This window comes from Prionailurus bengalensis, chromosome C2 (genome assembly GCF_016509475.1).
Source record: "Prionailurus bengalensis isolate Pbe53 chromosome C2, Fcat_Pben_1.1_paternal_pri, whole genome shotgun sequence".
In the NCBI taxonomy this organism is placed as follows: domain Eukaryota; kingdom Metazoa; phylum Chordata; class Mammalia; order Carnivora; family Felidae; genus Prionailurus; species Prionailurus bengalensis.
In genome coordinates, this window is record NC_057350.1 from 75,355,188 (window position 1) to 75,382,303 (window position 27,116).

The 27,116-nt window shown below is 40.7% G+C and overlaps 1 protein-coding gene across 1 annotated transcript in view; it reads left to right on the plus strand.

Annotated features, from left to right (window-relative positions):
* The window catches only part of ATP13A4 (ATPase 13A4), a 112,830-nt gene that overhangs the window by 11,011 nt on the left and 74,703 nt on the right, over positions 1-27,116 (plus strand). Inside the window, exon 2 of the mRNA XM_043593294.1 lies at positions 22,210-22,383. Within this exon, the coding sequence (XP_043449229.1) occupies positions 22,210-22,383 (174 nt within the window). The remainder of the gene's footprint in view (positions 1-22,209; positions 22,384-27,116) is intronic.

Consider the following 27,116-nt stretch of genomic DNA (forward strand, 5'->3'; position numbering starts at 1 on the left):
AGCTTTCTTGCTGGTATTTTAGATTATCTGTGAAGAAGTAGAAAAGGGCTTTTAAATATATGTGATTATTTTTCTAAAAAGAAATAAATATTTATTTTTCTAATTTTAAAAGTGAAACATATTCAGAGATTAAAATGTGTGCAACACGGATGTAAAAGAAGAATCACAATGATTCCATCACCCAAGGCTTATGTCATTAGTATTTTATCTGATCTATTTATCTTCCAGTCTTTTTTGTCTGTGCCTCACCTTTTTTCAATTAAATTTGAAATTGCACTGTGTAATTTTATGTTGTTTCTCTTCACTTAATATTATTACATATGTTTTTCCTCATGTTATTAAAAATACATAATAATCATTATTTTAATGACATAATATTACTTAATAATTACTCTATTCTTATATTCGAAGATTGCTTTCTATTTACTTCTACTACTAATATTGCAGTGAACATTTCTGCATATGAGTCTTGTCTGTGTTTTGTGTAAGTTAGAGGGATTTCTTTCTTTCTTTCTTTCTTTCTTTCTTTCTTTCTTTCTTTCTTTTTTTTAAGTTTATTTATTTTGAGAGAGACAGAGACAGCACAAGGTAGGGAGGGGCAGAGAGAAAGGGAGAAAGAGAATCCCAAGCAGGCTCTGCACTGTCAGCAGAGTCCCACACGGGGCTCAAACCCATGAACTGTGAGATCATGACCTGAGCTGAAACCAAGAGTCCGATGCTTAACTGACTGAGCCACCCAGGCGCCCTGGGATTTTTTTTTTTTTTTTTTTTTTTAAACAGAGAGTCTTTCTTAGTGGCCTAAAATCATACCCTTTGGAGGCATGCACATTCTTTCAAAATCCTTCTAAGGAGTAGAGATCTAGGCTAATAAGGAATTGCCAGGATAGGATCTGGTTTTGATGCTCAGAAGTACATGTTTGCCATTGTCCATCCCAGAGAACTAGGAAGAGAGAGTGTGTACTAGGAAGTTGAAGTGTCTACTTAATGGCTTTTCAGGCAAAAACAGCAAGTGCCTATAAAGGGTCAGTTCTGAGCTCAGCGCACGATGAGGCTCTAGTAACAAACTCGGGGGCCTTCATATTTCATTTCAGAAAATTTCCCATGTAGCTTCCTCCCGCTGTTTCTGCTATATGAGGAATAAGTGAAAGTTAGAATTTCTATTATTTTGGTATCAAACTGTATCCCCTGTCGTCACAGTTATAGTATCTGTTCTTTAATAAAAGCCTGATTGTGGGGGATTTCAACCTTATGGGAAGAAAAATCTAATCATCTTCCTTCTGAACTTTTGCATAAGCTCCCAGAACAGGAAAACAATTTTTTTTTTACTTTTAACATTATTGAAATAATTACATACAGAGTACCTGTGAGTAAATTCATTGGCCAATTAAAAAATAGCGAGAATATGCAAATAAAAGTGGAATATTTCATTACCCCAGGGACGATGTACTTTTCTAACATTTGTGGACTATTTACTAGTCCTATGCCCATTGCTACGCACTTCGATGTGATACTTTATTCACGGTAACCTCATTAGGTAAATACCATTACGATAGGCACAAAAACCAAATGTTTCCGTTGTTTCTCTATGGCAGGGGACCACAATCTATTGACTGTGGGTGAAATCAGGCCCACTAACTTATTTGAAAATAAAGTTTTGTTGGAAAACAGCCGCCTGCATTTGTTTGCAGATTGTCTCTGATTGCTGTTGTACCACAAAGGCAGAACTGAATGCTTGTCAGAGAAACCATGAGGCTTACAAGGCTGAAAATATTTCCCGTGTGTTACTTTACAGAAGAACTTTGCTGACCCTACTCTTGTCCTTCTGATCGCTTTTATTTTTTTCTGACCTTATTTTTATTTATTTATTTATTTAACACACACGTGTGGGGAAGAGGCAGAGGGGAAGAGAGAGAATCTTAAGTAGGCTCCATGCAGAGCACAAAGCTGACGCAGGGCTCCACCTCATGACGGTGAGATAATGACCTGAGCCAGAATCAAGAGTCGGTTGCCTAACCAGCTGAGCCACCCAGGTGCTCCTGATGTCATTAAAGAAAAACAAAACAAAACAAAACTCTTTCTTTATTGCCATGGTAAAATGCTACTTGTTAGGGTTGTCCAAGTTTTCTCATATACCAGTGATGGTTTAGTTAAGGTCTGGACAGTTTTGGGCTGGTGGTATTTAAGGATCTGGACTGGCTGTCAGTGTGGTCAATAGATATTTACAAACTGCTGTGGTGGAAAGTACTCTGTTTGGAAGCCTGGGTTCTTTCTGATATGGATTTTTCCATTAACCATTCATTTTGTGTGAGGAGTTCCCCTTGCCTGGCTTCCTTCCCCACCCCCACCCACCATCTCTAAATAGATCTAGATCTGTAGGATCTGTCTAATGTAGCTACATACCTATATCTTCATTTTGAGGTTGCCCAGACCCTTGCTTACCAGCATGAACATTGGTGTCCAGATCTATAAGAAGCATCACCTGTTGGAAATAGTACAGTCATTTATAACCAAGAGCCAGTGGATCCTTAGGTTCCCCCAAATCGTGGAATTTCAGATATAGAAAATCACTCAAAGAGAATCTAGTCCAACACATTCATTTTAAAAAAATTCTTTTGTAACAATAATTGTAGATTCATATATATACGTTTGCAAGAAATACTACATAGAGATTCTGTGTACACTTTACCCATTTTTCTCCATTGGTAATATCTTGTAAAACTAAAGTAAAATGTCACAATCAAGGAATTCATGCTGATAGGGCAAGGTACAGAACATTTCCATCACCACAAGCATCCTTCATTTTGTCTTTTTATAACCACATCCATTTTTTTTCCCATCCACACGGACTCCTTTAGTCCTGGCAACCACTATTCTGCTGTTTCTATAATTTCAAGAATGTTCTATAATATAATCATACAGTATGTGAACTTCAGGATTGGCTTTTTTACTCAGCATAATTCCCTGGAGATTGATCTAAATCGTTGTGTGTATCAATAGTTTATTCTGTTTTATTGCTCAGTAGTTTTCCCTGATATTCCATGGTGCCCTGGTTTATTTAATCATTCATCCATTGAAGGACATTGTAGCTATTTCCGGTATTTGGCTATTATGAATAAAATTACTCTAAACATTTGTGAATAGGTTTTTATGTGAACATAAGTTTTTATTTTTCAGAGATAAACTCTAAGGAGAGCAACTGCTGGGTTGCAAGGTGTTTACATGTTTAGCTTTTAAAGAAACTACCAAACTGTTTTCCAGTGTGGTTGTACTATTTACATTCCCACCAGCAATGTATGAGTCATCCTGGTTCTTCAAATCTTTAACCATTTTGACCGCTTATCTCTAACCATTCTATATATAGCTATAGTAATATCTCATTGTGGTTTCAATTTGAATTTTCTTAATAGCAAATGATTTTGAACATCTTTTTGTGTGCTTACTTGCCATGTGTATTTTCATGTTTTTCTGTCAATTATGTAATTGAGTTGTTTGGTATTTTACTGTTGAGTTTGAGAGTTCTTTATGTATTCTAGATACTAGTCCTCTATCGAATATGTAGTTTGCAAATATTTTCTCCCAGTCAATAGCTTTTCTTTTTCTCCTCTTAACAGGATCTTTTGCAGAGCAAAAGTTTAAAATTTTTATGAAATCTAACTTATAAATATTTTCTTTTGTGGATAGTGCTTTGGATGTCAGGTCTAAGAACTCTTTGCCTAGCCCTATGTACCTAGGTTGTTTCCTACTTTTTTTTTTCTTAAAACTTTATGTTTTATATTTAAGTGTGTGATCCACTGTGAATTAGTTTTTGTATAAGGTATAAAATTTAGATTGAGGTTCATTGTTTTGCCTATGGATATCCAATTACTCCAGTGCCATTTGTTGAAAAGTCTACTTTTTCTTCATTAAATTGCTTTTGCACATTTATCAAAAATCAGTTGGGCAGAGTTATGTAGGTCTATTTCTTGGTTTTTATTCTGTTCCATTGATCAATGTGTCAGTGCTACACAGTCTTGATTAAGGAAATATAAAATAATTTTTAAAATCAGGTAGACTTGTTTCCACCTAATTATCATTTTTTCAAAATTGTTTTAGCTATTATAGTTCATTTGCCTTTACAAATAAATAGTAGAATAACTTTGTTCATATCTACATACATTTTACTGAGATTTTGATAGGAATTGTGTAAATCTGTATATTAGTTTGAGGAGAATTAAAATCTCTACTATATCGGGGTGCTGGGGTCGCCCGGTTGGTTAAGCATCCAACTCTTGATTTTGGCTCAGGTCATGATCTCATGGTCATGGGATTGGGCCCCATGTTGGGCTCTGTGCTGAGTGTGGAGCCTCCCTGTGATTTCTTTCTTTCCCTCTCTCTCTGGCCCTCTCTCACCTCTCTCTCTCAAAATAAATAAATAAACTTCAAAAAATAATTAAATCTTTATAATGTTAAGTTTCCCATACCATGGACATGATAAGTCAGTCCATTTATTTAGAAGTTTCTTTGATTTCTCTTATCAGCATTTTGTAGTTTTCAACATGCAAGTCTTGTATGTGTTTCATGAGATTTATACCTAAGTATTTCATTTTTTTGAGAGATTGTAAATAGTCTTGCATTTCAAATTTTAGTATTCAATGTTTATTACTAGGTTATAGAAATATAATTAATTGATTTTTATAAGTTTATCTTGTATCTTATAACCTTCTAGGAGGGTTTTTGGGTTTTTTTTTTTTTTTGTAGATTCCTTGGGATTTTCATATAAAAACATATATTACATGCAGGTAGAAACAGTTTTATTTTATTATTTTTTTAATTACTTAATTATTTTTTTTAATTTTATTTTTTGAGAGAGAGAGAGAGAGAGAGAGAGGGAGGGAGAGCCTGAGCAGGGGCAGGGCAGAGAGAGAGGGAGACACAGAATCCGAAGCAGGCTCCAGGCTGCAGCCTCCCAGCTGTCAGCAGAGAGCCCAACGCGGGGCTCAAACCCAGGAACTGTGAGACCTGAGCCGAAGTCAGCCACTTAACCAACTGAGCCACCCGGGTGCCCTTGGAAACTGTTTTAAATCTGTATGCTGTTTGTTTCTTTTTCTTCTCTAGCTACAACTTCTTATGTGAGTATGAGCAGTAAGAGGAGACATTTTCATCTTGTTCCTAATCTCACTGGGAGAACATTCACTGTTTCATCATTACATATAGTTACCTACGTGTTTTTAAAGATGCTTTGTATCAAGATGAGGAAGTTAGTTTTCATTTCTAATTCCCTGAGAATTTTATCATGAATTGTTGTAAAATTTTGTCAAAAAAGTTTTTTCCATGCCAAAAAACTTGATATGATCATGTGGTTTTTATTTAAAAATTTTTTTAATGTTTTTATTTATTTTTGAGACAGAGAGAGACAGAGCATGAGCAGGGGAAGGGCAGAGACAGAGGGAGACACAGAATCCAAAACAGGCTCCAGGCTCTGAGCTGTCAGCACAGAGCCTGATGTGGGGCTCGAACTCACAGACTGTGAGATCGTGACTTGAGCTAAAGTTGGACACTCAACCGACTGAGCCATCTAGGCTCTGGTCATGTGGTTTTTTTTTTTTTTATCTGTTAAGATGGTGGATCACATTGATTTTTGAGTGTTAAAGTAGCTTTATATCCCTGGAATAAATCCTACTTGGTAATGGTGTGTAATTCTTTTAACATATTGCTGCATTCTATGTGTTAATGTTTTGTTCAGGGTTTTTGCTTCTGTGTTCCTGAGGAAGACTGGTCTACAGTTCCCTTCTTTTTTCTTTTCTTTTCTTTTCTTTTCTTTTCTTTTCTTTTCTTTTCTTTTCTTCTTTCTTTCTTTCTTTCTTTCTTTCTTTCTTTCTCCCTCCTTTCCTTCTTTCCTTCCTTCCTCCCTTCCTCATTTAGTAAGCACTTACTATGTGTGAGTCCCTGTGCTAGCTATTAGATATACAAAGAAAAGCCCTAGGCTCAATATCTGGCAGAGGATAGACTTCAGTGGGCTAGTGCTATGACAGCAGAACACACGAGATTCTGAAAGAAGCTACAGCCAATTCCTGGAAGACTTCAGTGGAAAAGTGCCAATTGAAAAGAATCTAGATGCATGAACAGGAGTTTACCAACAAGCCCAGTTAGGGGTGAAGGACATTCTAAGTCATGGAGACACAATGTACAAAGGTATTGACATAGGAAAGAACAAAGCACATTCCATTCAGAGAACTGACTGTTGCTTGGCAAAGCTGATGTGCAGGGTGTGTGTGTGTGTGTGTGTGTGTGTGTGTGTGTGTGGTGGAGTGGGATGCAAAGAACAGAGAGTTGAGGCTGAAAAGATAGTGTGGGGAAGATTAAGAAGAACTTTGCATGCCATTCTAAAGGGATTTAAGAGTTCTAAGTAGGTAACCAACTACTTTGTGGGCATTAGCACTATAGGTCACATCCTGAGAAACTCTTCAGTCTTGGACAAACTGGGATGGCTGGTCACTGTAGTAAGGAATTGTAATCAGGTATCTGTTTTAGAAAGGTAACTCTGTAGCAATGTGGAAAACAATGTAGACAGAAGCGAAACTGGACACAATGCCTCTTGTGGTGATTGTAGTGTGAGCACAGGTTGAACTAATGAAGTATCAGGAAGGGAGAAGAGGAGACCAACTTGAGAAATATCTAGGAGACATAATCAATAGACATCGAACTAATTAGATGTGGAGGGAGAAGGAGAAAAATACTAAAGGGAATCCCTAGATTGCTGAGTCATATAACTGGATGTGTAGAAGCAGTGGCGGAGTGTGTGGTTAATGTGTTTGGTTGTGTTTATTTATTAAAAAGATTTTTGTTAATGTTTATTTATTTTTGAGAGAGAGACAGAGCATGAGTGAGGAAGGGGCAGAGAGAGAGAGAGAGGGAGACACGGAATTTGAAGCAGGCTCCAGGCCCTGAGCTGTCAGCACAGAGCCTGACACGGGACTAGAACTCACAAACCGTGAGATCATGACCTGAGCTGAAGTCAGACACTTCACCGACTGAGCCACCCACGTGTCCCACTTGTGTTTGGTTTTAAACTTAAGTTTAATTTGACTGAGGAGGCTTTGTAGAGAAAGTTTTATTGCAAAGTGTTTTTAAAGATTGCTAGGATTTATTTTTTGCTGGGCAAGGGAACAAGAAGGTTGGGGCAGGCCTCAGCAAAACAAAAATAAAAAACCTGCTTGAATTAAGGCATATTGGTGAGTAGGGTATTTCTACGAATGTGAGTAGTTACATGACCTACTCAGTTTAGGTGCTATTTTGCCTGATATGACTGATTAGACTAAGGGAAATAAGAGAAGACAAGGGTTGCTTCGCCGTAAATATAGGATAAGGCAAGGCTACCCAACTGGTGTGCCATGAATGGCACTAGGGTGCTAGAGATGGAGTACAGGGGTTCTTGCAGGACTGTTGGGATATTGATCCTCTCTAGTTTTAAGTAGCCTCATCTATTTATCTGATCTGCCCTGTGCGAATATTGTCATTTTACTATGGGTGTCATTTTCCATGTAATTATGGAAAAGATGTGGGAGCACTGTACTGAGGGAACCCTTTCTTTTGTTTAAGTTAGAGTTAAATTGACTTCAAAGTTACCAAAGTTTTTATTAGAATGCAAAATAACAAAACAAAAATTAAGTTTCTATTTCTTTCTGACTCATAGACTTTATTTTTTCACAACTTTATTGAGATGAGATTACATATAACATTGTGTAAGATCAAGGTGTTCCATGCAATGATTTGATATACGTACATATTGTGAAATGATTAAATTCTTTATAAACAAAAACTTTGGATCTTTTTTCACCATCCCTGGTGGGACAAATGCTATTATTTCTAAAAACTATATACCCATTAAAATAAAAGCAGCTGAAGTTTAGGTCATTTGTCTGCTGTTTTTGAAATTAGTGGGAGTGTAGCTATTAGTGGGAGTGTAGTATTTGAATTCTTGCAGAATGACTATTATGAGATAGGGAAAGAACTTGATTAAAAAAGAATGAGCAAAATATACTGATATTCATATAAGAGTGTGTAACCTTTCCCCTCTTTTATTGTGAAATATATTCTTATATATATTAATATTATATATTATATCTATATAAAATGCACAAATACTTTTGTACAGATCAGTGGACAATTATAAGGTGAACATTTATTAACCATCATCTAGGTTAAGAAATAGAATAATGCCTAATCAGTTTAGAGAAACCAGTTAGAGGGGAGCATTAGTGTGATATTGTGAAATTTGAATATGGTTTGGGTATTAGTTGAGATAAAAAAAATCACTGACCTGGAAAAAATGGAGGCCAGTGAATGAAAAAAGCAGACTGTATAAGAGCATTTACAGTATGGTTTCATTTCGGTTAAAGAAACAACATATATGCAGTTAAGTTGTTAATTGTGGTGATCTCTGCGTTGTGGGAATGTCAAGTTTTCATTGGTATTTTTATTTTCTGATCTTTAAAGTGTGCTTGGGGGGTTGCTTGGACAGCTCAGTCAGTTAAACATCTGACCCTTAATTTCGGCTCAGGTCATGATCCCAGGGTTGTGGGATCCAGCCCCGCTTCTGTATTAATAAAAGCATAACGCCTCCCAAGACGATGTCACAAATATCTGGCCCAGCATTTAGTGTCCCGAATTACTCTGTATCAGTTGGGTGTGACATCCCAGGATATTAGAAAAAGGTAGATATTCTGGTCTCCTTTATGTCCCACTATTCTCCCAAACAATTTTCCATTCTTACCAAGTTACTCATTTCCCTATTACTTACCCTAATTTCACCTTTTGCCACATCTGTCCATTTGCTTGAAATTCCTCAGCAGGTTAGGAAGTCCCTTTTCTGTCAGTCAAAACCAGAATCATGCATCATGGCTTGACGGTGACCTCTTACTGAATCGCGAGAAACCTTCCCCGAGGCTGTGCTCAGTTCTGACTGCCAGTTATGGAAATAAATCAAGTTGTCTTGTCACCCTGGGAATGCTGTTGCTCGGTTGGTGAATCTGAGCAGTGGCCAGGGAGTCACCCTGTGACATGGTAGCCCCCTTTCTCCGAGCCAAGCATGGGGCTTCCTGCACGTGGCGCACACCCTTTCCCAGAGGGCTGAGTTCTCCAGCAGGTGGTCTGCACGGTATGGTGGCACCAATCTGCACAAATAGTGCAACAAAAAACCATCTTCTATTTTTCTTTCAAATGATGGAGCTTGAGTGAGGGCCACGTGGGCAGCTTTGAAGTGGAAATAGGCATCTCCGTAGAAGGAATTTATGACCTTAGAGGGGCACCTATGAGGGGAATGCAAGCTGTCACATACTTAGTATCGGGGAAGTTCTTATTGTTACAGTACTTACAGGTATCCAAATTTAGAGGGATTCAGGAGATCATATAATCCAAACCCCTCTCTGACAGATGGAGAAACTGAGGCCCAGAGAGGGAAAAGGGATTGTTGTAGAGGACCGCAGTTCAGACGAGAACCCCATCTCCAAGCCAGTCTTTTTTTTTCCTACACCAGTGGTTGCGAAATTGTGGGCTCTGACCCTTGATGAGAGTTAAACTTATTGCTTTGGGTCCAACAAGCATTGGTGTAATGTCTATAAGCAAAAGTAGAACTCAGTCATTTGAGAGTGTATGGCATTTTTTTTTGAAATGTCATATGAGTGTGAAAAAATATATACAACCACTTTAATAATAATTCAAAACCCATATGACCGTTGCCTGAGTCAGAAAATGGAACACCACTAGCCCTCCAGAGATTCTCCTGGGGTCTGCCCTAACAAGGACCCATCTCTGTTGTCCCTCCAACCCCCATGCAGAAGTAACCTCTCACATGGCTTGTATAATTATCATTTTCTTGCCTTTTAAAATGTTTTTTTCTAACTATGTCTGCATCCCATAACAATATTTTAAAGGTTCAGATGACTGAAATCATACTGATCATCTTCTTTTGTATTTTGCTTCTTCGGCTTATTATATTGGTGAGATGTATCCATGTTGCTGCACAAAACTGTAGTTTATTCATTGTCAGGGTGTCAGACAGAATATAGCATTGTAAGGACTTTACTTTTTAAAAAGTTAATGTTGGGGCGCTTGAGTGGCTCAGTCATTTAAGCTTCCGACTTCGGCTAAGGTCATGATTTTACAGTTCGTAGGTTCAAGCCTTGCGTTGGGCTCTGTGGTGGCAGCTCAGAGCCTGGAGCCTGCTTCGGATTCTGTGTCTTCTTCTCTCTCTGCCCGTTCCCTGCTCACACTCTGTCTCTTTCTCTCTCTCTCTCTAAAAAATAAATAAATATTTTTTAAAAAGTTAATTTTATTGTTGGTGGACTTTTAGATTGTTTCCAGCTTTGAATTTTCCTTGTTTGTGTCTCTTGGTAACACAGGTGCACAAGTTTCTGTAGAGAAGATACTTACGTATAGAACTGCTGGATCACACAGTGTGCATATCTTTAACCATACTATGTGATGCCAAAGTGCCTTCCAAAGAGGTCTTGACAATTTCTCTCTCACCAACAATGTGAAGCAAGGGTTCCTCATTATAAAAACGGGTGGTAATCATTGTTCTCTCACATGCTTTCTGTTCATTTCCACTACATGGAAAGTAGTGGCCCTCTCAATGAGAAAGCTAGGTAATATAATGCTTCTAGAATGATTTTTATCTACACAGGCCCTTGTTTAGTCATATATATATATATGTAGATATATATGTATATATGTGTATATATAGATACAATCAATATATTTATATTGATTTTATGTTGTTTGAACAGGTAGAAATGGAGCTGTTCTGGTTGAAAGGGCAGTGTTTTGTGGGGGCGTGTGTGTTAAGTGGGAGGGAGCTCAGAGTACACCTGGGCCCCAGCTCAATGTCTGGCACATGGTGTAATTATTAGTAGGGTTATCTGAAAATGGAACAGCCTTCCCCAGGAAGTAGAGTTTGCTTCATTGGAGGTGTGGGAGTTCCATATTGTGAAAGAAATACAGGATCAGGTCATTTCTGATCTTTTCTAAAATCTTATGGTAAGTGACAAATAATCATACCTGGGGAGAAAGACATATAACAATACTTGGGAATATAATTTATTATCCAGATCAGTTGTCTATTGATCAAAGAGTAGGAGTCCGACTGACTTTGGAAGGAGATCATTGCTTTTCCTAGGCTCTCTTTCTATATGCCTTGGTTTAAGAAGTCTCTTAAGATCTCAGCTTCCTGAGGCACCTAGGTGACTCAGTTGGTTAAGCATCTGACTCTTGATTTCGGCTCAGGTCATGATCTCACGGGTCATGATCTCACAGAGAGTTGGGCTCTGCAATAATAGCATGGAGCCTGCTTGGGATTCTATCTCTCCTTCTCTCTCTGCACCTCTCACCCTCGTGCTCTCTCTCAAAATAAATAAACATTAAAAAAAAAAAACCTCAGCTTTCTTCCCTGAAAATATTTGACTGGATGTTTGCTGTGATTCATCAAGTTGTAATAGTCTATGATTACCATTTTTGGCTTTTCTGTTTACCAGTCTAAAAATATTCCAATCTAAGAAATTACAATATAATTGGATCCATTTGTGCACTCAAACAGTATTTGTGGGCCTATCATGTGCTGGGAACTGTTCTACTCTGTGCCAGGGATCCCACAATGAAAAAGACAGAAGTTCTGCTCTTGTGGAATATTGCCAGGAATAGATCACAAAAAAAACTAAATAAAAATATCAAATGGGGATAAAGGGCTTGTGGAGGTTTAAAATAGGATGATGTGCTACAGAGTGATTGGGTGACTTCCTGAGACCATGTGGTCAAGGAAGCCAAAATCTCAATGATAAGGAGGGGCCAGATATGTTGGGGCACCCCTGAGGGTTTAACAATTAACCTTAAGTCTAATCGCCCTCACAATAACAACAGCCTAGTTTTGAATAATGTTTCCAACCACTGCTGTTCCATTTCAGTGTCCTAACAGTTTTGTGAGGGAGGCATAAGTGTTCTTAACTTTTAAGTGGGACAATGATTTCCAGATGATAAAACTAGTAAGTGGCAAAGCCAGGTCTTGACTTCAAGTATTTGGTTCTTCTTACACGTGGCTTTTTCCCCTGCTCTGCCCAGTCTTGGGTGTTTACACTGTTCAGTGAGTAGACTGCCCTGACAGGATGGTAGCCCTACATACAGACCTGTCTGTGCTTTGTCTTACGTCACTCAGGTGTCACCAGAAACAATTTGAGCACCACACGAGAACCTAGAATATGCCTCTTGCCCAAGATTGCCAGACCAGAAGATTAGGATGTTGCTGGCAGAAACCACCATCCGGTTGCTGGGTGGAGTCCCTCGTGCCTAGTTCCCCTCTCTCTGCAGTTTGAAGCTTGTGAAAACCTGTTTGAGGGGAACCTAAGAACGTGTCTGAGCAGCACTTCAATTATGTCAAATAGCTCAAATGTGAGCAATTAGCAAGAGTTAAGCCCTGTCCCCCATGACACCTGCCAGATGACGATGTCAGACAGCTGAGAAGCAGCCTGGGGGGGCGGGGGGAGCGTGGTGGGGTGGGGGAGGGGGCCGTGTTAAGTAAGAAGGACCTGACTCTGTTATCTATCAGAAAGCTGGCGAAAGGTACATTCTTTAACTTCTTTGAACCTTGCCTTCCTTATTTCTCTCCCACCGCTGAAATTAACTTTGTTATAGAGTTTTGATGATTAAATCAGAATGCGGCGGTGCCTGGGGGGCTCAGTCTGTGTCCAACTCTTGATTTCAGTTCGGGTCATGATCTCATGGTTTGTGAGTTCCAGCCCTGCATTGGGCTTTTCACTGACAGCACGGAGACTACTTGGTATTCTGTCTCTGTTTCTCTCCATCCCTCCCCTCATGCTCTCTATCAAGATAAATTGAAATAAACTTTAAAAAAATGTTTAAAAATCAGAATGTGGAAAAATATATATTTAGGGTGACTGGGACATAATATAAATTATTTACACAAACTATGTTTTCATGAGCTTCAGCCATGCAAGGTGGACAATTATTGAAGGGGCAGGTTGTTACCCACCCTGTCTGCCACTGATGGCTGGAACACTTTGCTTTTCTGCCAGCCAACTGGTGTCACAAAGAGGAGTTTCCACAGCCCAGGCTGGCAGCATCCTGGGCTGAGAAGAAGAAACCCTGATTAGCTGAAGGACACTGATGTCCCACACATGTCTGTTCTTTTTGTTTCCGTAACCAGATTGCTGCCCAGCTAGAAAGGCCATGGGCAGCAGCCTCTTCCCCTGACTTGGCCTGAGGATACCCCCTTTTAGGGAAGCCAGGAGAGGCCCACTTGCTGGTTGGGGAGGGGCAAAAATGGAGGTGTAGATTTTAAGTTTTCAGCAACTTTTGGCCACCAGCTAGCTGGAGTGGAATACACATCCCTGATTCCCAGAGTCCCATCCCAAAGTGAATTATCTGGCCTGACATGACTAGGTTAATTGTAACCCCACAGTACACTGACTTGTTACACCTTAAACTAACATCTTGTCCTGAAATAGACTCCCTGTTTTCACACTCCATATCTTTTGCTCAAGGCTGGTTCCTCCACATGGAATGCCTCTTCTCCTACCCTCCTTTCCTGAGTATTGAAATTCCAACAATTCTCTCCAAGTCCAACCTCAAGGAACAAAGGTCCTGGGATGACTTCTTAATTATCATCTTAGTGGGATTGCCTTACCACTTGAACCTCATGGCATTTTTCTCCCAGTGTTTTTCAGATGGCGCTTAATGTTTTCTGCTCAGAGGTATATTTTAATTAATTAATTATTAATTGATTTAATTAATTATCTCCCTTGTCAGCCCCTGGAGGGTGGGGAATTTATATTCAGCAGACCTACTTTACCCATGGCCTTAGACATGGTAGGCAATTTGAGTTGAACTTGAGCAAAGACACTTGAAGGCTTTATGCTGGGAGGTAGCAGCTAAACATTTCTATGATGAGTTCCTCCATTCTGGGGCCTGACACCTAACACAGGAGTCATTCCACTGTGTGCCATAGCAGTTGTGTGAGGTAATGCTTTGGCAAGAGAACTGGGAGTCATTGGCAAGAGAGATGACATTCCAAAACTAGGAATGAGCGAGAAGTGAGATTCCAGAGCTGGGAATGAAATTGACATTCCAGCTGTCTGTCAGAGGACAGTGAATGGCAGCCAGGTCACTTAGATCCCCAAAGGGTCCCCTCAAGGCTCACGCTTGCCATGACTCAATGGATGTCAACATTGTTAATGGAAAATGTGACTCAGCTCTTAAGTAGTGATATCTTTCTTTATTTCTAAAGTCATTTTTTTAGTTAGTATAGTGATATCTCTTTATCTATTTCTAAAATAATTTTTTTTGTAAAGTAATTTCCAAACCTGTGAAATTATCATAGCTCACTCACAGGTAATTGTGCACACACCTTTTGGTCCAGAGCAGAAGCCTGGGCAGCAGATGCCCAAATCAGTTTGTTGTTCACACCCCAAGATGTTGGTTGCCTCTGTGGAAGGTAAGGAGTCTGTAAAACTCAGTCTTATCTTTAGCATCTTTTCAACCCCCAGAGACAGATAATAAGATGGAAAAAGAAAAATGAAAGCACTTGTTTATTTTATTTTTTTAATGTTTACTTTTTTTTGAGAGAGAGAGAGAGAGAGAGAGAGAGAGAGAGAGAGAGAGAGAACATGAGCAGGGGAGGAGCAGAGAGAGAGATGGAGACACAGAATCCAAAGCAGGTTCCAGGTTCCCAGCTGTCAGCACAGAGCCCAATGAGGGGCTCAAACTCACAAACCTTGAGATCATGACCTGAGCCTCGGAAGTTGGGTGCTTAAGGGACTGAGCCACCCAGGTTCCCCTGAAAGCACTTGTTTAAGAAAGCCAGCCTTAGAGATTGATGTGAGTGTAATGCAAGTGAAACTAGTTAACATTTCCTAATGACAAAAGGCAGGGCAGTATCTTGGGGTTGTTTATGATTCCTCCTCTCCCCTCTATGCCCCCCACCATGGAATGGTTTAATTTTTAAAGGGTCAGAGAAGAGGCTACAGTTAAACTTGGGCTAGGAACAAGAAGAGTAAGGGTTCATTACCTTCCTTCCTTCCTTCCTTCCTTCCTTCCTTCCTTCCCTCCTTCCTTCCTTCCCTCTTTCCTTTAGCACAATCACTCACTTATTCATCCATTTAGCATGTATTTACTGAGTGCCTACTACATGCAGATAATGTGCCAGATGCTGGGTAAACCATACTGGAGGAGACAAACTGGAAAGGATCCTAAACTGATAGAACTCAAAATCTTGTGGGAGCTGGAAAGGAGGGAGTTAGAGAAGCAAGCAAAAAATTTCAAGTACACATTGTGAAAATGGTAAAAAAAAATATATAAAGGGTGGGTGAGATCAGGGGCTTATCATTATACAGGACATTAGCTACTGCCCCTCTGAGACGGACACACTTAAAGGAGGCTTAAACAGATGAGGGGTAGCCAGCCATGGGAAGACCCTGAGGCAGGAAAGGGCTCTGTGACTGTGGCTGGCATGGCAGCACAGAATGAGGCAGCAGGAGAGTGGCTCTGTTTGGGGAGGGTGGCAGGTGCCGACCACAAGGGCAATTTGCATTCTCTCTTAGCACCTCAGTTTCCTCATCTGCAAATGGGCTGCTGAGTCCATTATGGGTCTTGAGTGACCACTTGGCATGAATTGCAAATCCTTCTTTACCTTCGATTTCAGTATCAAAATCCTCTGGCTCTCCTCTGGGTGCTGAGGAGGACATGGTAGGTACTGGGACCTAGAGACCTGCTTAGGTTAGTTAGGTGGGGGGAACTCAAATACCTATGTGGTTTATCAACCTCAGCATTGTTTGAGGCCAGAAAAGTTTTTGCTGTGGAGGTTGAGGGGCAACGGTGTCTTCTGCATTGTAGGATGTCAACTGCATTGTGGGATATTTAACAATATTCCTGGAATATTCCTGGGCCCAGAAGCTATGTCAGTAGCACCTCTCACTCAGTTGAGAGTGACCAAAAAGCTCTCCAGCTATTGCTAAATGTCACCTGGGGACAGAATCACTCCTAGTTGAGAATCACTGGCCTACAGGGTGAGGTTGTAGCTCAGATGAGCAGGCCCAGTAGGAGATGAGAAGTGAATCTGACACATGGTCTCAGTGTTGGGGAAAGGAGAAAACATGGCAGGGACCATGGTCCAAGACCCTCTCATTACTTGTCTATGTTGTGTTGTGTTATCTCAGCCTTTCCATCGGTTCTTTATAATAACGTGATGACCCCATCACCCCAACAAAGCTAGGACCTTGATGATAGTCTACATTGCACAATGTGGCCCCACCTTGCCTCAGTAGGGGTAACCATTGTCCTATATCATGTCTTCATCAATTCCTCACTTCCCTTTCGATGTAACTTTCTTTTATTTAAGTGTATCCCAAAAATACATTTGAATTTCATTGCTTTTAACTTTTTAAAAATGTTCTTTTTACTGATGTAATTGTTTGCACTGACTTTTGTCACTTCCTAGTTATGTCACTGGGAGTCAGCCATACTGTGGGGTGTTGCTGGAGTTGATTTGTCTGAAGTGCTGTGTAAGATCCCATTGTATGAATGTACTGCAGTGCCTTACCCTGTCTCCCACTGGATGGTTTTGGGATAGTTCCTGGGTTATTTGGTGCTCTCCAGCTGATTCTTCCAGTACTGGGTACAATGTGGGTACAGTGCTGTCACAATTTCTGATTTATTAAAAAAATTTTTTTTCATGTTTGTTTATTTTTGAAGGAAAGAAAGACAGAGCAGGAGCAGGGGAAGGGCAGAGAGAGAGGGAGACACAGAATCTGAAGCAAGCTCCACGCTCTGAGCTGTCAGCACAGAGCCTGATGCAGGTCTCGAACCCACAAACCGCGAGATCATGACCTGAGCTGAAGTTGGTCACTTAACTGAGCCACCCAGGCGCCCCAATTTCTGATTTATTTTAAAGAAAAGATAGAAGTCAGAATTTTTATGTGAAAGTGACTGGGGGACTAACATAAAGTTTTAAGAAATGCTTACCAGGCTGGCGAGAAACCTGTCGACAGGCCATTCTTCTTGAGCCTCCAGTTTAAGATTTCCGGATTAGGTCAATTCAGGTTGAGAGCATCTCGCTTCAATCTAGAAGTCAAATGAACTTAGGGGAGCCTGGGGAAGTCATTCTTCTGCATGAAAGGGTGTCAAGCAAGAAACTACTGAGGTGAAAACTGGAATAGGGTAGGGTTGGTGGTTGGGATAAGCAGTGATGTAAATTGCATTCACGTAGCATAGTTTGTTGTAGTTGCATGAAAATTACAGTGAAACATTCTCTTCACATCCCAAATTTGGAAATAAGGGGAAAAGATTATCTTAAGGGAGATAAAAAAATCACTTACACTTTCAAATATTTAATGAAGCCAGTAAAGAAATGCAAAATTGTCTTAAAGAGAATAAATGGCTCCCAGGCTAATGGGATTTGAGTGTAATTTGATTGAATTAATTAATATGTTCAAAGAAGGCATGTCAGTCAGGGTGGGAGATGGTCAGAGAAGAGTCCTTAGCCCGTTTTAAGCACTATGCTGGCATACGGCTCCCCTGGCGGGACAATCACACTGAAAATGGTGGTGTTGGGAAGAGAACAAAGTCTTAATACCTACCCATATATTCATCTCGTCGTGTGACTGTCACATACATCTCATTCTCCCATTCCGACCAATTTCTGGGACATGGTGAACTTGAATCTTCCTGGAGAGAGGTGTTCTGCTAGCAGTCTCTGGGACTAGAGGGCTTAGAGCCACTCTCAGGACCTGGTGAGCCCCCAGATGATGACATTACCCTACAAGGCTTCTTGAAGTCAGCCAATGTCCTGCTCTCATCACCCTCTCGTGTGCATTTCCAGGAGTATTGTCTTCACATCTCTACAATCATTAAGTGCTCACCTAGTGTCAAACCCTAAGTACAAGTACAGAGTATAACCTCTGGAAAGATCAGTCTTGATTCAGCCTCATAAACCTTGTAGGTCAGGTTTTATCCAGACTGTGGTAACTCCCTGAATCTATCTGGAGAAGATTATTTATATGCATCTGTGTGTATTTTTCTGGGGACAGGGTCTATAGATTTTTAAGGGGTTCTGTTGGCTGAGGTAGTTGAAATCATTGCTTTGGGGAGCATAAGTTTGACCTTTTGAGTATAGGGGTTCTGCAGGGAAGAAGATCTGGACACTTGGAAGCCAAAGTTTAAGCCCATAGGAATGCAAAAGACCTAGATCTTCAGGGACAGAGAGAACAGAAGAATCTGTGGGTAGAAAGGGAGAAGAAGAAAGGGACAATGTGCTATTTCATAATGCATCTTGACTGCCATGAGTGTAATAGTCTTTTGACATTTTCTCAATATTCTTTTTTTTTTTTTTTTTTTGGTTGATTGATTCCCTTTGTGGGAGGTAAGGGTGGGGGGAGTGCAGAGTGGCAGGGATGGTTCCCTCAAGCATTTTCAGGGACATGGAAGGCACTCCATGGCATAGGAAATAAACTGCTACGGGATCATAAAAAACAGTACCATGCTAATTTTTGCATTTTTTAAGCCAGTATCTGTTAATGTCCCTTTAATGTAATTTGCAGTCAGTACAACTAAAGTCAGTACAATTCAACTCACTTTATTTTTTTTCAATATATGAATTTATTGTCAAATTGGTTTCCATACAATACCCAGTGCTCATCCCAAAAGGTGCCCTCCTCAATACCCATCACCCACCCTCCCCTCCCTCCCACCCTTCAACTCACTTTAGTAAGCAATAATTGAACACTCCTTGTCCACATTATTCCAGCCTTTCTACTACCAATGGATTATTGGCCATAAGCTATGAACTGATGTTGTAGTGTCCACAGAACTGAGAGCAGGTAAGCTTTTAAAGCAATGCTCTAGGGGTACCTGGGTGGCTCAGTCAGTTGAGCATCCGACTCCTGATTTCCGCTCATGTCATGATTTCAGGGTCATGGGATCGAACCCCATATTGGGCTCTGTGCTGATAGTATGGAGCTTCCTTTGGATTCTCTCTCTCTCTCTCTCTCTCGCTCTCTCTCTTTCTCTCTCTCCCTCTACCACTTTTTCCTGCTTGCACACTCTCTCTCTCAAGTAAAAAAATAAACAAAAATAAAGCAACACTCTAGTGTAACTAGGAGATATTCACCTGGCCTGACTGTCTACTTCTGTTCTGCTGTTCCAGTGTTCTTATTAATAGCACCCAATTCAGAGGACAATTTATATAGTCATCCCTCTATATAACCCTTTTATTGCTCTAACCTTGTTTGTTCTTATCATTTATGTGACTCTCTTCCCATTAAGCTAATGACCTCCTTGGTAGTAGAATCATTGTCTTTTTTTTTTTTTTACATTTTTTTTTTTTACATTTTATTTATTTTTGAGAGAGAGAGACAGAGCACAAGTGGGGGAGGGGCAGAGAGAGAGGGAGACACAGAATCGGAAGCAGGCTCCAAGCTCTGAGCTGTCAGTGCAGAGCCCAATGTGGGGCTCGAACCCACGAACCGTGAGATCATGACCTGAGCCGAAGTCAGTTGCTTAACTGACTGAGCCACCCAGGCGCCCGTAGAGTCATTGTCTTATTCATCTCTGTGTGTAGCACATGTCTGCTCTTTGGTGGACCCTTAAAAATTATTTATTTAAATTGAACTGAAATTCAAGACAGAGTGAAAAAGGTCCTTAGAATGGCAATGACCAACTTACATTATCCTCCCATGCTGCAAAGGTCTAGACTGGAGGTCTAGTTTTGAGTTACTGATGAACTTTACCACTTTGAGACACTTATTTTGTCTTCTTTTTCAACTAAATGGAAGAGTAGGTGGAAAGTGCTTTGTGAAGGACTTTGAAGTACTCAGAAAATATTAGCTGCTGCCATTGTTACCAATAATAGTTGCTAATAATATCTATTACATATAATAACTTTAAACTTCAGTTTTCTTAGCTGGAAATTGAAGATAATAATTCCTGCTTACATTATTTTGATAATGAACATGAATTTACTTTGGAAACTATAGAGGGCTCTCACTGCATAGCCTGTAAAAGAATGCATGCTAACAGGGAGATTTGTGCTTCTAGAATTGCCATAACTCAGACATACTACATGGAGGGGGTAGCTCAATTGACTGACAATATAAAGAAGCTTTTAAATATAGCCTTCATAAAATATGATACAATTTCTGGGTCATTGGGTAGAAAGTTGACCTATTCCAAAGTATAGGAACATAAAAAAGTACATGGGAAAATTAGATGGGATGGACTTAGGACAGGTATGGGATTTAGGATTGGGATCCTGCTCAGTGTGAGCTCAAAGAAGCATTGCTTCAGGAATCATGAGGGGACAGAACGATTCCAGACCTGGCAGTTGGAGAGCAAAAGCTGGAGTTTGGGACAAAAGAGGATTCATATCAAGATAGATATTCTAGTTTGCAAAATCAGCCAAGAGCTTATGTTTCTGAGTTAATGTGAATGTTTCATCAAAGGCATGCCAAATGTGGACAATACCTAAGGCAGTCAGCCAGCACCTGCATTCACTGCTTGCTAATAAGAGGAAGGCACCCGAAAATTACACATGAAAGCAGCTTTCAGCCAACGATCTGATAATGCAATCTTTTCTGATAATGCAATCTCTATCAGGTGAGTCAGAGAAGATGGATGATTTAAAGTTGCAAGTTCCGGGGCGCCTGGGTGGCGCAGTCAGTTAAGTGTCCGACTTCAGCCAGGTCACGATCTCGCGGTCCATGAGTTCGAGCCCCGCGTCAGGCTCTGGGCTGATGGCTCGGAGCCTGGAGCCTGTTTCCGACTCTGTGTCTCCCTCTCTCTCTGCCCCTCCCCCGTTCATGCTCTGTCTCTCTCTGTCCCAAAAATAAATAAAAACGTTGGGAAAAAAATTAAAAAAAAAATAATAAAGTTGCAAGTTCCAGCACCCTTGTTATCCTAACAGGCAATCCGAGCAGGGGCAGAGCCATTGACACTAGGAATCCTTAGATCTAAATGCCAATAGACTAAGGGGTAGAATTTCGGGTATACTTCTGGGCAGATGGTCAGATGGTAGCAGCAGCAGCATAAGCAGCAGCAGCAGTAAATGCTTACATAAGCACTTACCCCTAGTAACCCATTTAGTTTTCACCACAGCCCTGGGAAGTGGGTACGATCACCGCCCCCATTTTACAGATGGCAAACTGAGGAACACAGAGGTTAAATAACTTGCTCAAGGTCACACCGAGTAAGTGGCAGAGTTAGGCTTTGAATCCAACGTGCCTTGGTCCAGAGAATGTGCTGCTAACCAAGATGCTCGACACTTTTGGCCATCATAATCAGCGCAAAGTATACCTATGACTTTGTGTGATGTAACTGTGGGACTGAGGCCATAAACTTCAGATAGTTGGTTTTCCATTCTGTCCCAGGCTCTACTTGAAAGGAGGAAGTTTGTCCAGATTATAACTTTATTAGAGGTATAAGACTCTTGTTCATATTTGTATCATCTGGGGCCTCATATCCCCTCCCAGCTCATGGCAAGAGCTCAATAACCCATGTTGTTTCTATGGATTTTCCCCGACTCTGTAAAATTCTTTTTGCTACTGAATAAGAGAGGAGGGTGGTAATGCACAGCTCCACCCCAAACACCTGACAGCCACTTGACACTTAGTTATTCCTCCTCTTGTGGGTCAAACACTTTGATCACATCCCGACACTATACTCAAGGCTCGTTTCTGTCCTGCCCATGGAGTTGCTGGTCCCAGCCAAGGGAATCATCCATTGCTGCGGTCATCTGGTCCTCCTGTCACAAGGCTCATGGTCATGCCTGTCAAGGCTGTGGATCAGACCTGGGTTTGAATCTTGGAAGCAGAACTTCCTAGCTCAGTGACCTTGGCCAGGTCTTTCTGAGCTCAGCCTCATCGTTTATGAATGAGGGTAATCTTATCCCATTCAGGGGCTGCTGGCAAGACTTAAACAAGATAACATATCATCTAGCATTGTGCGTGACACAGGGTAGTCAGGTGCTCAAATTATAGAAAGGGAGTTTCACAGTTTGATGGCGACTTCCTGGAGGCTTGTGATCCTGTTTTCCTTTGTCAGGGATCCTTCTCCATGTTCTCAGTCTCTCCTCAACTACTTCAGTCTCTGCCCCAGTTTTATACCAAAATCCCAATTGGTTCATTTGCTGTTTATTGTGTGTAACCAATATTTGGGCTCACTTTGGTTCTTCCCCAGGAGCTATTTGGCTACCGGACTCAAGGCTTCCGGAAAACCCTCTGTCTTGCTGGATCCATCTTCTCATTTGGGATCCTCCCCTTGGTGTTTTACTGGAGACCTGCTTGGCACGTGTGGGCAAACTGCGTCCCGTGTTCCTTGCAAGAGGCAGATGTCGTATTGCTGAGGACAACAGTAAGTGTGTATCTGGCTTTGTACTTGGCGGCCCTTTCTTTTCCTGGACATCTCGTTACAGGATGGCTGTGAGGAGATGTGCACACGGCAAGTTCCATCACAGCCTTGCGTTTTATTTACCAAGAACTCAATAATTTATGTATGGTGGGATCTCATTAAAAAGGCTGACTTCACAGGGCATTCCTTTTAAACTTGTGAGTTTTATGAATATTACAACCTGAATAACCATCTTAATAGGTACAAACAATGGGTAATGTGAGGTAGCTGAGTAGGCTACACACTGCAAAATTCACATGGCTCCTTTCCCCTGTCCTGATGTGTCATACCTATCCTAGTCCCCCTGGAACAACTCTGCAGGAAGGGACCAGGAGACACGGGGAGGAGCCATGGTTGTGTCGCATCCTGCAGATATGCTTGGGTAAAAAATGCAACCGTCTTGTCCTGAGCTCATTGTCTGTCTCTGCTAATTCAAGGTCCTGGTATTAGGTGAGTTTCCCTGAATTTGCTCAGCTAACAATTCCTCCTGGCACTCATTACACTTAGGCAACGTATGTCATTCCTGTTCCTGCTGGACTGTCAGCTCCACAAGGGAAGAGATCATTTCCAGCTTGCCACCCGCTGCATCCTGAATTCCTGCATGTGGTAGGGATTCCATAAAGATGTGGTAGCTGACAAGCGGAAGTAGATATTCCTATTGGTGGGAGTCAAAGTACAGTCTCACAGAGGACACTGTGCTGAGTTTTCTGGCTGACTTTTAGTGAGTGTTTCTAACAATGCATCAACCTAAATGACCCAGAATGACAACAAAATTCTTGATAAGGCAACTTCTGCTGGGCTGTTAACTTTTGTATAGATATATAGATATAGATATAGATAAATACTCTATTTAATGCAGCAAGAGGAGAGGATAGCAGTGAGTCTTATAACCACAATACAGGTGATAGCTGAGGTACCGCCTCCCAAGTTCCACTCTGGTTATCAGGGGGCAATGATCTTGCAGCAGTGGAAACAACCTCAGACACAGAAAAGCTTTCTGCCTTTCTGAGTGCACCACCAGACTGTTCAGATGTGAGAATGTCTGGTTGGCTGAGCTGCAGCCTCTGAGATTGCTGGCAGAGTCAAGGCACAAATAGGAATGGGAGGAAATGAGCAAGAAAATGGCAAGGGAAGGGAGGAAAATGAAAGAAACGGAGAGTACGGTTGGTAAAAGGAAAATGAAGGAGGAGAAAAGAGAAAGAAAGATCTAGTAAGAATGTTAGAAATAAAAATAAGTGTCAGGCCATCTGGTTGGCTCAGTCAGTTGAGCATCTAACTCTTGATTTTGGCTCAGGTCATGATCCCAACGTTCTGGGCTCGATCATGACCTGAGACAAAATCAAGGGTCAGATGCTTAACCTACTAAGCCACCAGGCACCCCTCTCTCTCTTTAAAATAAAATTAAAGGAGTGCCTGGGTGGCTCAGTCAGTTGAGTATCCAACTTTGGCTCAGGTCATGATCTCACGGTTCGTGGGTTTGAGCCCCGCGTTGGGCTCTGGGCTGACAGCTCAGAGCCTGGAGCCTACTTCGGATTCTGTGTCTCCCTCTCTCTCTGCCCCTCCCCCGCTCATGTTCTGTCTCTCTCTGCCTCTCAAAAGTAAAGAAACGTAATAAAAAAATTTTTTTAATAAAATAAAATTAAAAATTAAAAAAAAATCAAGTGTCAACCAACAGGTAATGATGCAGTTTGGGATTTGGAGTCAAGGCATTTGACCTCTAGTCCTAGCACCTTGGATGTGTTACACCTCAGATGTGTTACCTAACCTTTCAGGACCTCAATTTCTCCACTTGTGAAATAGGCTTAGTGAAAGTACTTGTTCTTTCCTGAGTTGGTGTGAGGAGGAAGTGAGATTATGTATGTAAAAGCCCTTTGCAAACTATATAATACATGATCAGACCATTTTGATTATGTGTGTGTATTATTGCTGAAGCAGTTCCGAGAGCTTGCTGTACAGAAGAGCATGCTACAGGCAGGTGCCACATGTAAGCTGCCCTGCTTATCTGGATGCTGTGTCCTCCCCTTATTAGCAAGGAGCATTCCTTTCCAGGACAGGAAACTTGGGGAATAGGTCCAGCGCCTGGGAATCCTCAATATTCATCCATGCTCAATAACATCACCTTTCCTGGTTGCATGTGATCCACTTCATAACTGGATATATATTGGAAAAATTTTACAAAGCTCTGGTGCCTTAGGGAGCTGTGTGCCCTCCCCCTCCTCCTCTTCCTTTGTCTCTTTCAAAGCCTTTTAAACCCCTCCCCCATTCAACTGCCCTCCACAACTAATCAAAGCCACGGAAACCAGCTTCAATCTTGCCTTTTTCATCTTGATTTCAACTTTAATTTTTAATTACCTCCTCTTATGTGTCATTTTAAATGGATTTGCTGTGCGAGAGACTCTCCAAATAAATGAGGTTCTAAATTAGTCTTTATATGATTAGACAAGAACTCAATTATATCAAACATTCTTACTATTTGAGCCTTAGATAAAAATGAGCTTTGGGCACCAATAGTTTATAAGTATGCGGCTAGGTTATTTGCATTAAAATGACACCTTAAACATTTTTACTTGAATCGTATTACTATAGCTGGACCGTAAGGACTTCGCATTAAGGACGACTAAGAAGACTCCTACCTGAAAATGTGTTGTATATTTATTTTCCATGTTATTAAAAAATCAGTACTTGGTATTTATCATCAATCTCACACTGGTAAGATTACAGATCATTATCACAGATACTGATTAGGTAGTCATTTCTTAACATTAAAAAAAAAGAGGGGGGACGTGATGTACTGACTGAAAGTCCTTGGCACTCAGTTTATTTCCAGTTCCCCATCTCTCATTAAGCACGACTAAGGATGAGATTTTTCCAAAAAGGTAAGAGTAATTGCACTTTTATTTTATAATTTAAAATTGGCATTTTATTCATTATTCATCTACTTCTGAATTTTAACCAATATCTGTAGGGTTACCACATTTCTATGCAAATATCATAATTTACATTCATTGGTGTTTTGAATTCAGATGCTCCTGATGATTTCCATAGTTTTCATCTTTGTTATAATTACAGATGTAGTTTTTTCCTTTGTCACATGTTGCCAAAGACTCATAATGTGCAGAGGAGAAAATGATGATTGGCTACTAGGCTGAGTCAGGGGGTTGTAAATGGGGAGCATTTTCCCTTCAGTTCCCTCTAAAGATGTCAGGGCTAGGGGCTTTAGTTAGAAAACTGAGAAATTCTGCAAATCAGCCACGCAAATGCATCCCACGTCCCACCAGCCTGCCAGGATGCCCATCAGCTCCCAGTGCTTGTGTTCTCATGTTCTGGATCCCTTCCTCATCTCTCCCTCCTCCTGTGTAGCCTCGTCTCTCCAAGCCCATGTGCCTCACATCAACACCATTTTCTAAGGGAGCCAGACACATTTTGTTTATGCTTTTACTTGGAACATTTCTTCTGATATTCTCTATCCTCTTCATTCATTCAATTATTCATTCATTCAGTAAACATTTCCTGAGAACCAATCATGTGCCAGACATTGTTACAGGTACTGGGAATACAGCTATGAGCAAAGCAAGTGGGACTCCACGTCCTGTAAAGTGACATTCTGGTGAGGAGTCAACTCATACATGCATGCACACACACACACACACACACACATGCACTCACACACACATGCACTTTCTATAGAGTATAGAAAGTAGGTGTTCTACCTCTATTTATTAAAATCTACTCATTCCTCAGCCATCTACCACCTTTTCCATCGTTGATCTATTCTCTGCCTCAATTCTGGAGGGAATTAATTACCTTTCTTTCATTCTCTTTTAGCTCCATATTTTCACCTCAGGCTGCTATAATGCTTTTTGCAATCTGCCTTGTATTAAAATGCTATTCATTTCACATTTTATAAAACAGCATCTCACTGACAATTTCATAGAATTCCCATAACGACTCTGGGAAATGGGCATTATTGTGTATCTCTATTTTACAGATGAGGGTATAGAGACCACCTTTGCAGGCTATTAAGCCTAGTAAATCTCCGTCGGACTTTCCCTCTCTCCTTCTCTCCCTCCCTCCCTCCTTCATAAATTTGATGAGCACAGGTTGTATGCCAGCCACAGTGGTAGCTCATGGACAGGGGGTGGGATATAATAATTAGTAAAATCAGAGTTCTTGACCTCATGAAATTCATTAGATCACTACACAAATAAATGCAAACATCCAACTGCTAGAAGTGCTACTTAGGAAAGGTTCATGGTCATAGTAGGATTATAAAATAGGGTTCTGACCAAGTCAAGAAAGCCTGACGTCTTTCTTGAGATCCAAAGGATGATGAGTCAAAAGGTGATGGTGGCTGGTAGGGAGGGACACATGGGAAATGGTCCAGGAAAAAGGAATAGTGTGGACAAAGCACTTGTACCTGTCTTCTGACCCTCTAAACCCAGAATTTTTTCCCACCATGCTGCATTCGTTTTTTTAATAGTTTTTGTTTTTATTAGATTATAGGCTTTTAGAAGGCAGTAACTGTGGCTTACTTTCCATTCCCCACAATATATAGAACATAGTTGCAGCAGGTACTCAATATTTATTTGATTTGATTAAATGAATTGAATTTAATCTGTAATAAATGCTCTCATGATTTCTACCAGCACCTTCTTACACAGATGTTAAAGCGAAAGGTTCATGGTTGAGAAAGTAAG